The sequence below is a fragment of the Anthonomus grandis genome, chromosome 1 (genome assembly GCF_022605725.1).
Source record: "Anthonomus grandis grandis chromosome 1, icAntGran1.3, whole genome shotgun sequence".
NCBI lineage: Eukaryota > Metazoa > Arthropoda > Insecta > Coleoptera > Curculionidae > Anthonomus > Anthonomus grandis.
The window spans coordinates 2,551,234-2,566,938 of record NC_065546.1 but is presented as its reverse complement, the minus strand read 5'-3'; the positions used below and the strand labels follow the sequence as shown (position 1 = coordinate 2,566,938).

Genomic DNA, 15,705 nt, shown 5'->3' with positions numbered 1-15,705 from the left:
GGATAACTTTCAATACTTTACAATGACTCATTCTTTGCCAAAAAAAACTCGGTTATACAGAGAATATGGTTTAGATCTTACGCGTCTAAGATGAACTTTGAATTCAGGCTAAATACATTTCTGAAAAAATATAGAATTATTTTCACTCTAACTAGCATGGGTGGTACCTCAATAAGTTGCTTGTGCTTTGGCAAAATTCACCGAGTTTGCATTCTTGTCATATTCTCAGATTTGTTTTTTGTCTATTAGAATTAGTGATCAACCGATATGACTTTTTTAGCCGATACCGATAAAGTCTCGGCCGATAACGATATATATCGGCATATCGGCCTTTTTTTAATTGATAACATTATTAATGTCTAAAATCTGAATATTCTGTAATATAATTTATAGTTCTTTAATGTTCAATTTAAAATCATAAAAATAAAAACAAAAAATGCACTTTGGCAACACAGCAACAGGCGGTAATTTATGCGGCTCAGCTTAAAGTCGTTGGTAAATTCCCTTAATTTTTCGGTGAATCCCGTGTCCCGTGCGTTTAGTGCCGACGCGTTCGTTCAGTATTAACCCCTATAAACTGTTTATCTATGGTTCAGTATTTACATTCTTAAAGCAGATTAGGTTAGTACTAAATTTTTATTTTCCAGTTCAAGTTATAAAAATATTTACAAACACCTGCTTATTCAGAATTATATTAGAATTGAAATGAGGGGCAAACCACCCAGGAAATGTTTGCTAAAAATCTAGAGATTTATTAGGAATTTAAGGAATTTTAAGGGAATTTGCATAAGTAAATTACCCCCAGGGGCAAACCACCTAAAGATTTCTTGCTAAAAATGTGAAGAATTTAGTATATTGTTGGGAATTTGGGGAAATTAAATAAATTTGTGTAGGAGGGGGAAAATTTTTCTTTTTCATCACTTTAAATCGTTTTATTAACACCTACGATCTGATTTTATTTAAAAACAAATTATATTCCCGTTTATTTCAACGTTTTGATTTTTTGATCACCCTGAGTCTATTGTTCTTTTTTTAGAAACGGCTGGACCTTCTAGAAGTACTTCTACTTCTAACTCTAAGCTATTGCAAGTCTCACTGGCTGACTCTTTCAAGCAAATGCAAAAGTGGGATATCAATTCATCCAAAGCGAAGGAGTTTCACTACCTTATAGGTCAAATGATATGTTTAGATAATCAGCCATTCAGCATTGTATCAGATGGTGGCTTTACTCGGTTACTGAAGACAGCAATTCCAAATTATCAAATTCCTTCTGACAGATCAGAGAAAAAGTTGTACCAGATATTTACTCAAGATGTAAAGCACAAGTGACTCAAAAAATTTCAAATATGTTGGGAAAAGCATCTCTTACTACAGATATTTGGACGTACAAATATACAAACAGTTCTTTTTTGTCTCTCACAATCCATTTTTTTGCAAAAACATGTTTAAGTTTAAACCAGAGATCCCATTTTTCACTTGTTTGCAAGAAGTTTTCAGGATCTCATACAGGAGACGCCATAGCTGAAGCATTTCATTCTTTGTTACAATTCATTCATTCTTTACAACTTGTAATACAGGATGCTATAGGAAGTCAACGTGCAATCAGTGATTTAATAGCAAAATCAAGAAAAATCGTTTCGCATTTTAATCACTCTCAAACTGCTTGCGATAAACTAAGTAAACTTCAAGAACAACTAAACCTTCCCAAACACAAACTTTTCCAGGATGTACAAACACGTTGGAATTCCTCATTTTATCTACTATCTCGCCTACTAGAACAAAAACAGGCGGTAAATTTATATATTTTGGATCATAGGACTCTTACAGACTTGACATTTTCCGAATGGGAATTTGTTGGAAGCGTTTTAAATTTGTTAAAGACATTACAAAAATTACAAGTTCCTCAGACTGCTGCATATCTGAAGTCATTCCATTTGTTTCGACTATCACTGCCTATCTTAACAAAGAAAACGCTAATTTTGCAGGAGTAGGTACAATGAAAGAAGAATTGAAAAGTAGCTTAAATAAACGATTTCAGAATATATTTCTAAAAAAATATTATACCATCGCGACTTTCTTGGATCCTCGCTTCAAAGACAATTTTTTTACCACAAAACACCGCGATTTTATATGCGAATACAAACTACAAATCTAAAGTCGCTAATAAAAGAAACCAATACATCTGTAGAACATTCTAGTTCCCCTGTCATTTCAGATACAATAAATGAAACTATAGAAATTGATAGTGATGACGACAAACCACTTGCTAAGAAGTATGCTCGAACTTCTGAACCTGAGTCGTAGAAGGGATGAGCTCCACAACAACAAAAACCATTCTAACGCTATATATTTGTGTTCTGTGCTGAAAATGTTCAGAGTGACCAACATCAAAAGGACCTAACCACTATAAAAATGTCGGCCACCACTCCACCAGTCAGTGGTCATTTTTGGGTATCGTGGCCATATGCATTAGCAGTCCACGTCCAGGTATATTTATTACGTTCGTGCCCGCATGAGTGCGGATATTAATGTATCCTGCCAAGGAATACAACCTTCATAACCATGGGTTATGGTCAGAAGTCGCCCACACATGGCCTGTGCTACGTAGCAACAGACCAGATCAGGGACATATTTAAATTCTTTAAACGTGTGTTGCAGGGAGAATTTCAAGGCTATACCATATAGTAAATTGGTTAGTAACAAGTTAAATTTTGAGAACCTTCGATCTTAGTAGCAACACCAGAAAAAAACTCATTTTGGTTTTTTTCAGAATTATGTTGGTTTCAGTGCGTTCCAGTTTATTCCTCGATATATGTCATCATATTTTCCTAAACACTTGAATGACTGAATGTCAAAAACAGCTGATATAGGTATAGTTGACATTTGGGGAATAATAATAAATAGATAAATAAATAAATTGTATATTTAATTAATTTTTTTTTAGTTGTTGCTGAAAAACAGAAATATGCTATAAATTGAATCTATGTTGTAGTAATAATGGCATTTTTAGAGGTATTTTGTTTAAAAATATATCCATTGTTCATTGTAGTTTCTCTACAAAAAATATATTATTGAAATATACACACCCCTTAGTAGGAACCATTATAAAACTAGTTGCTTTAAACGATAATCTAAAGTTAAAATTTTAATTTTCAGTGGCGCAAGTTTAATTTTTTTGACCTAAAGTCGCATGTAGATGGTGGACAACTTTCAGAAGCATTAAAGGCAAGTATTTCACTATTAAATTTTCACACAGACTTTCACAAAAAAAGATTCTTATATTAAAGGAGTGTAAGATAACCACAACTTCTGCTGGGAATAGCCATTTAGTTTTTGGAGATGCATTAGGACAGATTCACCTTATCTCAAAGTCATGGCACATCACTACATTTAGAGGATATGAAATATCTGTGGATCACTCATATCAACTTAGAAATTCACCATTGTTAGTGACTATTGGGGTATGTTACATTTATTATATATTTTGATAGAAACATGAAGGTTATAAAAGAAAGAGAAGTGTGTTTGCAAAAATTTTAATTTTTTCTTAGTCATAGCAGTTATTCAACATAAGATTCATAAAGGAGTTAGACCGAACACAAAGAGAATATTTAGAAGTAAATTCTCTTTTAAGAAATTATTTATTTTCCCGAAGATACCACAATAATAAAGTAAAAAGCTTACTGTATCATTTTTATATAGTAGGCTGTTAGGGTGATCCTTGGTAGTACAGACGATGTTAGGCTTGTTTTAAAGAACAAATTGAAGACTGTCGGTAAATTCTTCATCGAGACGGTCATGACGCCTGGCAGCGCAATGCCTTTGGGCATCATTTTAATTCATTTAGTAAATAAAATATTTGCCCAACCTATATTTATTATAACCTAAAATAAACATATGCTACTCACAAAAGGAAATAAATAAGAAGCGTCCTCTGCCCAGATTATCGGCACACCTAAATAAAAGCATGCTCTAGTTTTCGGCATATATAAGATCCTTTTATCGGCATAGAATATTACTACTTAGCTATCTAAGTAGTCGATAGATAATATTATGTAGGTAGAAAACGAAATTTGTTAAGAGTTTATTCTCAAATATTATCTTAAATATTAAAGCTAAAATTAAAATAAAAGCACCATTTATTTAATTGCCAAAAATTTACTAAACATAGGTATCCATTAATTTCTCATCACTGACAAAAGGCACACTGAAGTTCATCTTTATCACTCTCTGTTAAACCAAGACAAGCCTCATGGTAGTATTTCAGACAGAAAGTACACAGACGCATGTTGAGCTGTTCGTCAGTATCGCACAATGTACAATACCAAGATTCTTCTAAAGGTTTAGATGTTGAAGCTTCAGTGGTTAAATGCCCAGTGACTGCAATATTTTCTTTTGTAGAAAACAGGTCCCTCTTAACATTCTGTACTTTATTTGTCACTCTTCGGTTAGAAATTCTTCTTGAAACCTTTTGTGGAACAGCAGTCTTAGTGTTAACCTTCTTCTTTTCGTTTCCCACTTCTTTCTTTTGGCTACACTTACGGCTCTGGTTTCTTCTTTTCTTCTTTTTTTTGATAATATTGTTGCCACTGAGATGAAGTTGCTACAGGAGGTACCCTATCCTTAACTGGTTTAGGCTTAGCACTGTTTTCCTTAGGTGTAGGCCAAAATAAAATTTTCTTGAATGGAGTCGGAACAGATTCATCTAAAACAACATTTTGTTGCAAAGGCGACATTTTTTTTTCTAAATTCGAGTTTTTCTCGCTTATAGAATCTGCTTTATTGCTGGGCATTGTCGTAATTTGGTCAGAGCCAATTTCTTGAATGTTTTGTTTTACAGGAGAAGAAATATTATGCCAAGAGTTTTCCACATGTACGTCATGTTGAGATTCATCGAATGTATTTGCAATTATGATGGGAATATCTTCAGCAACACCTACTGGAAGAGATAAATTTGTACAGTCAATCATTTCTGTAACATCAATTTCAGTGTCTTCTTGAAGTTGATTATCCACTTGTGACTCGTCATTCATTAATTTGTCATTTTAATTGACACCTGTGACATCCATTTCGTTGTAAAATTCTGCCTCTGTAGAAGAATCACCCGCGGCAAAGTCTTCTTGGAGATCATTTTCATTTAAGTCTTCTTGGAGTTCATTTTCACCTTGAAAGAAAGAAAATGTGCTATATTATGTAAGACAACAAAATCTTGTGTACAAGCATCCTAAAAACTAAAAAAATCCAAATTTACTTTAAATTTCAAATTTCAAACAAACATAACATCTAAAACACTTTACCATAACATTTACACACATTACCAAAATTAATCATAACAAAACAGATTGAGAAAAAAAAAAGCATCTTTTTGATAAATTTCATTAAAAAATAAGTAAAGCTGTCAATAAAACAGAATTTAGAAGAAGTAAATTAAATTATTTAACAGGAAACAAAACTAAAACACTAAAATGATGTCAGAGCACAGGTTAAAAGGTATCATTGAAAAAATCGTCAAGGCTATAATATGCCCTGGATAATAAAAGTGATTTTAATTCCTTTTTGAATCTCTTAACTTCTAAAATTTGTCTGATACATAGAGGAACATGGTTGTAAATTTTTTTGCTAAGGTATATGTTAGGAAGGTTAAGAGTTAAAGAGTAGCTTTAAGCTAATCTTCGCCTTATTGGCAATGTAGTATTAAGTAATATTGTAAGATTAATATTGCTTTTTTTTAATAAAGACATATTATTATTATTATTATTATTATATAAGTGAGTTCTTGGTGAGGGAGGATGTAGGGATTGGTAAGGGAAAATCGTTAACCTGGCGAGTCATATGACCAGTGTTAGACGGAGGTTTAGGACATTTATGAATAAGAGTAGCTGTTTCTAAAATAAAAAGAGAAAAAAGAGTTAGGATTTTTTGGGATATAAAGAGAGGTTTGCAAGAATCTCTTAACCCAACGGAACATAGGTATCTAACTGCCTTTTTTTGAATCACAAAAATTATGTTTAATAATCCCTTGTTGCTTAAACCCCAAAAAGGCAAGCCATAACGAAGGTGGGACTCAATAAGAGAAAAGTACACTGAACGTGCAACTACCCCTCCCAGCTCATGCCCCGCCATTCTTACTGCAAAGCATCCAGAGGATAATTTTGATGCAAGATTTAGGATATGATCTTCGAAGCGAAGGCGACCATCAATGGTAATACCAAGGAACTTACAGCTTTCTTTGTTTTACAAGGGGGAGTTTTCACTAAACATAAGGCCCTAAACGTCACACTTAAATCCCATAATAAAGGTTTTGCCCACATTAAATACAAGCCTGTTTGCAGCACACCACTCCGATAAAATCTTAAGATCCTTAAAAACCTGGGCTCTAACATTATCAGAATCTCTATGATTCCAAAAAATGGTGGTATCATCAGCAAACTGAACCACTTTGCCCTGCAGTTTTAATGAACCCAAATCATTTACATAGAGCAAAAATAATAGCGGTCCTAACACTGAACCCTGAGGTACTCCAGTTTTAAGGGATCTGGAATCGGATAAACATCCAGATACTGTAACTCTTTGGGTACGATTAGACAGATAGGATTCCAGCCATTGCAATGCCACACCTCTAAAGCCATAATTATTGAGCTTAGACAGCAGTATTCCATGATCTACACAATCAAATGCCTTGGATAAATCGCAAAACACTGCCGCCGCGGACTCTCCAGAATTTAAAGACACTCTCCAAAAAGCCGAAAACAGCGTCATGAGTCCCTTTTCCCGTTTGAAATCCAAACTGATTTGCAGATAAAATGCAATTATGTTGCAAAAAAGATAAAATTCTGATTTTTGCAAGTTTTTCAACTATCTTGGAGCGGGTAGACAATATAGAAATTGGACGGAAATTACAAGGCTCACTCACATCTCCACCCTTATAAAGAGGGATAACCACTGCCTCCTTCAAACATGCTGGAAAGATGCCATTATGAAAGGAATTATTTATGGCAGAAGCTAAGGTCTTGTGCTTCATCAACAAACTTTACTATTGCATTGGTATGTTTATTGGCTCCTTCGGTCTTCATTTTCATCCAGAGTGAAAACAGGCTAGTATGTTCTATTGGTCCTTCCCAGGACTGGAAGGTTCCAAAGACCCTGGAAGGGTCTCTGGTGGAATATATTGTTCCACGCTTCTTAAAGCTGCTTATGATTTTGTAGGCTGTTCAGGGTTCTCTCGATAATTTTATGCTCCGGTTTCCGTTTTAAAATACTTGAAAAATTTTATATTCTCAACATTGAAGGGAACAAGCCCGCAGGTTCGAAACCCGTTTTTAATTATATCTGGGATATTGGTCATTTTTTGAAAAGTGGATTCCAAGATAGGCGCAAATAGGTCTTTGGTAATCTTTTGGCCTTGGTTTTCCATTCTCCATCGGTGTACGCTCTTTTTCCATTCAAGTTTCACCGGTCGGAACACAGCCACGTCGAGTGGCTGCAAAATATTTGTTGCGTTGGGACAAAGAGCTATTAGGATGATATTATTTTTACTGCAAAATTCGCTAAGGGACATCGTCAGGTGAGATGTGTGCCCACCCAAGAACAATATAACGGGAAACTGGACTTTCTGAGCAACTAACCAAGGGTGAAATATATTGGCGATATTACTCAAAAAAGCTTTCACCAGTCATCCACCCATTTTCCGACTTTCCGATACCCCAGTGTTTTGGAACTTTTTCGACAACTGATTTGGGAATTCTTTTGTAGTTGTAAACGATCATTAGCGGTAAAATTGGACCAGAGGCACTACATGTCACCAAAGTCGTCAAGCATTCTTTGTCATTATTGTTTACAAATGAGTAAACTGTTCTGTCCCCCTTTCGAACTAAAACTTTGTCTCCCTTCGGAGTGAGGAAGAAAGCCGTTTCATCACAATTGAACACACGGCTGGGGCATGGGGTAATGTTGAGGTTTTTTGTGTCTTGTAAGTAGGCCCGTACTTCTATGAACCACTGACGAATGCGATTTTCTGTTAGAATGTTTCTAGCAGAAGTGAGGTTTTGGGAAATTCTTGCTGCCAGTTCTGGATGCCTCTTTAGAAATAGTTCATACCATTTCCGTCCAGGCCTACCGTCTGTGAAATTATTAGGACTATTCAGTTCTTTGAGTAATAGTTGAACACTATCTAACAACTGCGTTTTTGTTGCTGGAAATCCACAAGCTGCTATCCGGAATAACCATGCTACCAGTAAGTTTTCTTCATCACTTGTTAGTATAGTTCCTGGTCCACATTTCTTATCTAAATTCGTTCTACCTTTTACTTTGTCCTGAAGGGTCGATCTTGGTACCCGATATAACTTGCTAGCTGTTTTAAAAGGCATTCCTGCCTGAATGGCGCCAACAGCATTCGTTATAGCTTCGGTAGACTATTGAATTCGTTTCTTCTTTTCTATTGTTATTAAAGTAATTCTGATCTAAAACAAACGTATCCAATTATCGGCACTTATAGTGTATGTATTATGGGCAGATATAGTATGCGTCAAATAAGGCTAACTCTAGTACAAAATATAGAGTGCCGAAAATTGGTGTGTAATTTCTTTGTTTTATACTGCATTTAAAGATCAATCACTTCCCATCGTAAGTTAATAATTCAACGTAAAATCGACTTAAATGCACTATAAGGCACATCGTGCCGATAATTGGTTATGTGCCGATAATTGGGTCACTAATTAATATTTACGTACTGATTATCGGCACTCATAAAATTCTCGAAAAAGCAAGAGAAAAATAGTTTTTAACAGAAAAAATATCAAAAACAATAGTTTCGAAACATATTAAACGTAATGGAATGTTTATGCGAATTTTTCATCATAAATTATAACACGATTTAGCTTACCTGTTTCTTAACGGAAGTAACAACAAACGCACAATTCAACAGTTTTGCGCGAACTGACCGGTATTGTTTTGACAGCTGGCTTTTTAGATTTTGACAGAGGAGCGTGCTATTTTACAGAGGCGTAGATAAAGATTCACAGAAGTATTTAGAATATTTTTATTCAACGATTTCGTAGCAGGAATCTTATTTAAGGGGATAATTTGTAATAAGTGCCGATAATTGGGGTAGTGCCGAAGATAGGTATATTTACCTTAGACATAAAAAAATATTCTGAAATAAATGAAATCACAAGACCTAGAAATAAAATGAGATACAATATCTTTCTATAACTTTATAACAATTATTACAAAGTCAAAAGTTACCATCTTTAAAAAGATTAACACCTTTTAAACCCAGGCAGTATGCATCCAAATATATCAATCTTCCGGTAGTTTACTGCTTTGACAGATACATTAGAGAGTATTTCTCATAATTTTTTAGATGAAATGGTTTTTTTAGAATCTATCATTTGCTTTAACGCAATCATTGCAATTTTTGTTATTGCTTGGCACTTTTCTACTTCATATTCGTTTGCCCAGTACTCGCAAACCTTTATGTTGCTGTTTTTTCTTTTGCTTTTGTGGTAAAGCTCTTGGCAGTTAAAATATCTTGGGAAACTTAGAGCTTTAGAGACATATATTTATGAAACAAACCTGCGGATAATTCTACAAGTGTTGATTCTATCTGTTTTTGCTTCATATATGTTATTTTTATTTCATCAGTATCAGAGATCCACTGGTTCTCCTTTGTAATACTTTCTACCGTTTATCCTCTATAGATTTTTTTTGTCCTGGAATTTTGATTCTTGGCTTTATTATAATACTTTCTTAGTTATTATCCAATGCACCTTCTGCTGCTTTTTTAATGAATATATTATAATTTCCAGTAATTGTAATTGGGTTGATTTGATACTTCTTCTTTTGTTCTTTTGTCTCCGTTTAGGACAAATTATTAAATTTGAAAACCTTGGCTTATTTAGTAATGTTGGTTCTACTGCAGAGGCAATTGTGAAAGTGGATACTTTTTGTTTCTTTACATATTGCACATTCCGTGTTACATTTTTGGTTGATTTTATGATTCCAAATTGTTTCAGGATTTTATCATCAGCTGCTCTATAATTTCAATCACTTCATAACTTAAAAACAACCGCTTCTAAATGTACGCGTGCCGTAATAGGTAAAAAAGATAATACATACATATTATAATAATAATAGATACATTATTATATAATAATAAACTGTTGTTTTGAACCAGGCATATTCCCTGACCAACTTAAAAAGGCAAAAATAGTACCAGTACTTAAAAAGGGTAGCCCTCAAGAAATAAAAAACTACAGACCGGTATCACTACTTCCGTCGGTGTCGAAGATCTTTGAGAGATCGATCTACGGTAGGCTTGAATTCTTAGAACAAAAAAGAGTTTTTTCTGCGAGTCAGCATGGTTTTAGGAAATCAAAATCTACAGAATTAGCAATCTTTAAAACAATAGAATTTATTGCTAAAAACGAACAGGTAGCTGGCCTGTATTTCGATCTTTCAAGGGCCTGTGACACTATTGATCATGAAATTCTTTTCCTTACATTAGAAAAATATGGCATTAGAGGTCAGGGTTTACAACTTTTAAAATCTTATTTAAATAACAAAGAGCAAATTGTTGGTGTCACAGATGGGGGGGAAACGACATACTCTCTTCCAGCAAAGCTAACACAGGGAGTACCCCAGGGTTCTATTTTGGGCCCTGTGTTATTCCTTTTGTATGTTAATAACTTAAATGCAGATATATTAGCTGATCTAGTTAGTCAGTTCGCTGATGACTCATCGGTGCTGGAAAGCGGTTCCACCCAGAACGTGATCTCAATAAAATGCTCTCAAGCAGCTGAACAAATGAAAAAAGGGTGTGAAGAAAAAAAACTTAAATTAAAAAACTGGTCTGCTTACATTTTCTAAATTCAAAAAAGACACATCACTCTATGTAAAACTTAATGGAAGGTCTATAGAGTGTTTGCGCAGTATTAAATGCTTGGGTACACACTTGGATGGATGTCTTAGTTACGAAAAACACATAAATTACTTAACATCAAAACTGAGCAGCCTCTGTGGTCTTATTCGTAGACTCAGGGCTCAACTATCAATAGAAACCATTAAGATTTTTTACTTTTCAAACATTCAGTCAGTGCTGAATTATGGCATCATGTTTTGGGTTAGTGGAAGGGATGCTGTTGCGAAATCATTTTCTCAACACAGACAAATTAAATTTGTCTCAAAGAATTACTACAGCCTACAAAAACTCTCCGATACCTGGAATAATATCATTTGGCAGCAATAAATCCAATAACGTTTTATGAACGCCATTGTTTACACCAGTAATTACAGCTGCATTATCTGTTCCTACCTTATAGGCCACGTAAATTTTGAATTTTTAAATTATAATTTCTTATCATACCCAAATGGCATTGCAAAATCCCGTCTGCATTACCAGATTCCAATTCTTCTAGTCCCAAGCCAGTTGAAATAATTTTATTGGTTTTTGTGCTAAAATATATAATAGACATACCTACATATTTGGTAAAAGAAATATCATTGGACTCATTAATTAATATACTATAAAGTAGATCTCCAACATCTTCTGTAAGCTCATTACGGAAATAAGGTGCAATTACATTTGTTATTACTTCAGAACACTTGGTCCGTTGCATTTGCAATTGTTCAGTTTCAAAACGTAAAAAAGATTACAATAAATGAACGTATTTTTATTATGTAACACTCAAAAAACCTTTAAATGAGGCTTTAAAAGTGGGAATCAAGTGTTCGATACTTAATATCGAAGAATGACATGCAATATATATTGCTAGTTTTCCTCGGTCTTTTTTACTGAGTCTAGTTGACTTTCTGGCTTAAAAGGCAATTTGGTATTTCCCAAAACAATCGTTGCGTTGTTCTTATGTTATTTGTTGCCTTTTGCTATTTGCATGATTTTTCAAATTAGAGTATTTATTTCCAATTGTGGTCATACAAAATTTACACTTTGACAATTTACCGTTGGTTGACTCAACGAAAGTTAACCATGGCAATAAAATGATATCTTTCATCCAAACTATTCTAAACTTTTGACTATACATATTTGCCATTTCAAAATATAGGATCTAACTAAAATATATTATCAACTAATAAAATGTATAATAGTTCCAAACATTGTTACTAAAACTTACCGTTATTTTAACTAAGTAGAAGTTAAATTAACTATTTATGAACCATGTGGAAATGCAAGTCTTACAACACAAATCAATAATGCAATTTTAATAAACAGACTAGGGGAATCACCGAACACGGCTTGTTGTTTAAATATTCAGAGGGCGCTCAACACCAGCGCATTGACCGAAACGAATTGATCTGGCAAATGTATTTTTTTCCGCTGCCTAGTGCCTACACTTCAGCGTTCGAAGACTATGATAGGAAAAATATAATTTATTAAACCGCCAAAATCCGCTTAATTATAAAAATGTTCCGCTAAGAATTCCGCTGTCCGCTAAAATGATTTTTTCTCCGCTAGGGTAAAACTAATTCCGCTAAATGTAGCGGCAAATCCGCTAAAGTGCCAACACTGACCACACCCAGTATGACGATAAATGCAAACCAGGCAAGATCTCTGCTCCGTCCAGCCAGCGACGTAAAATCAAAAAACCCAAAACATCGAATTCGATGTTAATTTTGTTTCACATAAGTTGATCTTAAAGAGTTAGTTAACAGTTTGTGTCTTTTGACGGAAATGGTGTAAACCTTTCCCGTCCATATGTTTAAATGGGAAAGATCTGTTTCCTGTATTAAATAATTTAAATAAAAAGCAAATTTATGTTGCAAAATTGAGCGTTGCAGTTAAAATCGTTGTAAACTAGCTATTAAATTGCCTTTTAGCTTAAAGCATATTATTTTGTGGGCGCTTCGTAAGAATATAAAGTTGTGAACAGAAAAGTCAAAATTTATGACATTTTCCATGAACATTTTTAATAAACTAGTGAGGAGGCTGTTACTGAACCGAGGACAAGACTATTGAACATTTTGTGGAAGCGTATAGTGTGGAAGCAGCAGTGTATTGGATTTTGGTTTTCTGTGTCTTCGCAAAGAAACAAGGTACCTTTGTAATTTTAACTTGTGTGTTTTATTTTAAACAATAATAATTATTATTACGCTATTTGTATTAAGGCCAAAGGGTTTAATTTCGTTAATTACTTTTGTCTTGGTGTTTATTTAAATTTAAAATTTATTTTTATTCGAGTGCTTGCTGGAATGAGTGTGTTTACTTAGTAATAAGCTTTAGATTTTTAGTTGTTTAAAGAAAATTAACGTTTTTGTATTTAAAGAAGGTTATTTAGGAGAAAATTTGATGGAAATTTTATTTACTAGCCTTATGTCAGTCCTTTCGTAGTGTCGTGTTAATATTAAGGTATAAGCACAATCTCTTTAAACCTCTACTAAGTTTAATGTTTAAACTCTAGTCACGAAGTTTAAATAGATGCCCAAAATATTTTTAAGGCGCAAAAACGAATAATTCGGTGCATATTTGGACCCGCTCCCAGGACATCATGTGAGGAGTATTTTGATGGTTTCGGTGTACTTACTGCCCCATCACTATACTTCTTATCACTTGTGATGTTCATTAAGAAGCATCCTCAGTTATTTCCAACAAATCAGGATGGGTACTCACGAGACATGACGACCATAACAAGAAACAAAGAAGCTCTTGAAATACCTGCACACGGGTCAGCTTTCTTTGAGAGAAGCCCAACTTACCGAGCAGTAAAGGCATACCACATGTTACCGGCGGGTCTGCGACATATTGTTAAGAGTGTTAAGCGATTTCTTATTGAAAAAAGGTTCTACTCTTTTAAATTCACTAAATAAAAATGTATCCTTATGAATTACAGATTTTTAAGTTTTTGTGTTTATACGGGGTATTTGTTGATTTTAACGTATTGCTTTATAATTTTATTTATTTTGAATAAAATTGTTTTAGATCTTTTTAACTTAGGTCATAAAATTCTAATTCGAGTCAAAATTTGTTGACGGTGCTTTGTCTTTTTACTAAGGATTAAGATGGCAATAAAGGAATTTATTATTATATTACAGCCTATTTTTCTCTCACATTTGATCATAAAAAACAAACTTTTTGATTGATGAGTAAAAAAGGTCGGCGACGTTGAAGATACTTAAAAGATTTAATTCTTTTACGTAATCCTAGAGTTCCTATATCATTTGCTGAGGAAGGTGGACCTTAAAAGTATTCTTATCATTTGCCTCATATATTAAGGAATGTTCTTAGAGTTATTAAAACTGATTAGCGTTTATTGGCTTATTTTTAAATAAGATTTTTGTTTATTTCTAAAATAAGCTTTTATTAATCTTTGTAGCATGATGAACCCGGTACAAATCCTTTATTAAAGGTATGGGATACAAGTAAATTTGATAAAAATGGCATGCCATTTTGCCAAAGAGTCACAAGAGTCCTGGCCGGCACTAGACCCGTTGAGGTCAATTGCCTGACGGTCCATGATAACCTTCAGCTCATGGCTGTGGGATTTATAGATGGCTCTCTTGTTTTATACAGGTAAAGAAAAAAAAATTACTAAGTAAATATGAGTTGATGATTTACCTGTAGATTTATAAATTAATTTTTACCTTAGAGGTGATGTTGCAAGAGACAGAAGTTCTAAGCAAAAGGTATTTAAGGAATTGTCTTCAAAAGTAACAGGTTTGGCATTTAAAGTCTCAGCAAATTCAAGTTGGTTATATGTATCAACAGAACAAGAAGTAGTAGTTTACAATATCACCCATAAAGATAAAGAAATTAAGGTAAGAATTTTATTAAAACTTGAATGTTTGCATGTTAATTCTTCTTTTATTAAAGCATCATTTAGATAATATTGGATGTAGCAAAAAATGTAGTGTATTGGCAGAATCTACTCAGGAAAGTCACTTCATGGTAGCACGAAATAATGTAAGTTTGCTCATTATTTAAGATAAATAATTGTTAATTTTCACAATTTCTTAAAGGCCATATATTGTTATACATCCGACGGAAGAGGCCCATGTTATGCCGTTGATGGTGAAAAAACAATATTAGAATGGTTTAGAACTTACCTAATTATCATTTCGAAAGTCAGTCGACAAATACCCCACAACAATTTAAATAGTGATGGCTCTAATCCTGTGTCCGAGGATTTGATTACTGTATTGGATATTCATAATAAATTTATTGTTTATCAAAGTGTATTGAGTAATATCAAGTGAGTATGACTATGTCCTCTTTGCAACTTATATATGTTTTGCAAGTACTTCGTAAACTTAAATCTAAACCAACAGCTCGTCCCGATTGAATTCCTGCGTTTTGCACTATTAAAACCTCTTAAAATAATCTATAATATGTGTATTAAACACCAAGAAATAACTAACATTTGGAAAGAATCTAGAGTTTGTCCTATATTTAAAAAAGGTGACAAAAATGACATGCAAAGTTATAGATCAGTCGTAATTAATCATATGTAACTTTTCAAACATTGCTGAAATTATTCCTCACATCTTTCGTTTTTCTAAACTTCAAAATAAACTAGTTATCAGTCAGCACTGATTTGTTAGCAAACGGTCTGCAACGTTAAATTTAATTATAAACACTCAATTTATTGCAGAAACCTTTGACGAAGGTTTTATGACGAAGAAAGATGTAATTTTTTTTGGATTTTTCAAAAGCATTTGACAAACTAGACCACAATCTTCTACTGATGAAAATGTTTA

The 15,705-nt window shown here is 33.6% G+C and overlaps 1 protein-coding gene across 2 annotated transcripts in view; it reads left to right on the top strand.

The window, feature by feature from the left end:
* Positions 1–2,862: 2,862 nt before the first annotated feature.
* LOC126745420 (vacuolar protein sorting-associated protein 11 homolog) overlaps positions 2,863–15,705 on the top strand; it is a 60,621-nt gene continuing 47,778 nt past the window's right edge. For both annotated transcript variants that reach the window (XM_050453274.1, XM_050453269.1), the window contains exons 1-7: positions 2,863–3,012; positions 3,157–3,225; positions 3,288–3,461; positions 14,325–14,521; positions 14,598–14,766; positions 14,822–14,911; positions 14,968–15,200. In XM_050453274.1, the coding sequence (XP_050309231.1) occupies positions 2,998–3,012; positions 3,157–3,225; positions 3,288–3,461; positions 14,325–14,521; positions 14,598–14,766; positions 14,822–14,911; positions 14,968–15,200 (947 nt within the window). In that variant the 5' untranslated portion in view covers positions 2,863–2,997. The remainder of the gene's footprint in view (positions 3,013–3,156; positions 3,226–3,287; positions 3,462–14,324; positions 14,522–14,597; positions 14,767–14,821; positions 14,912–14,967; positions 15,201–15,705) is intronic.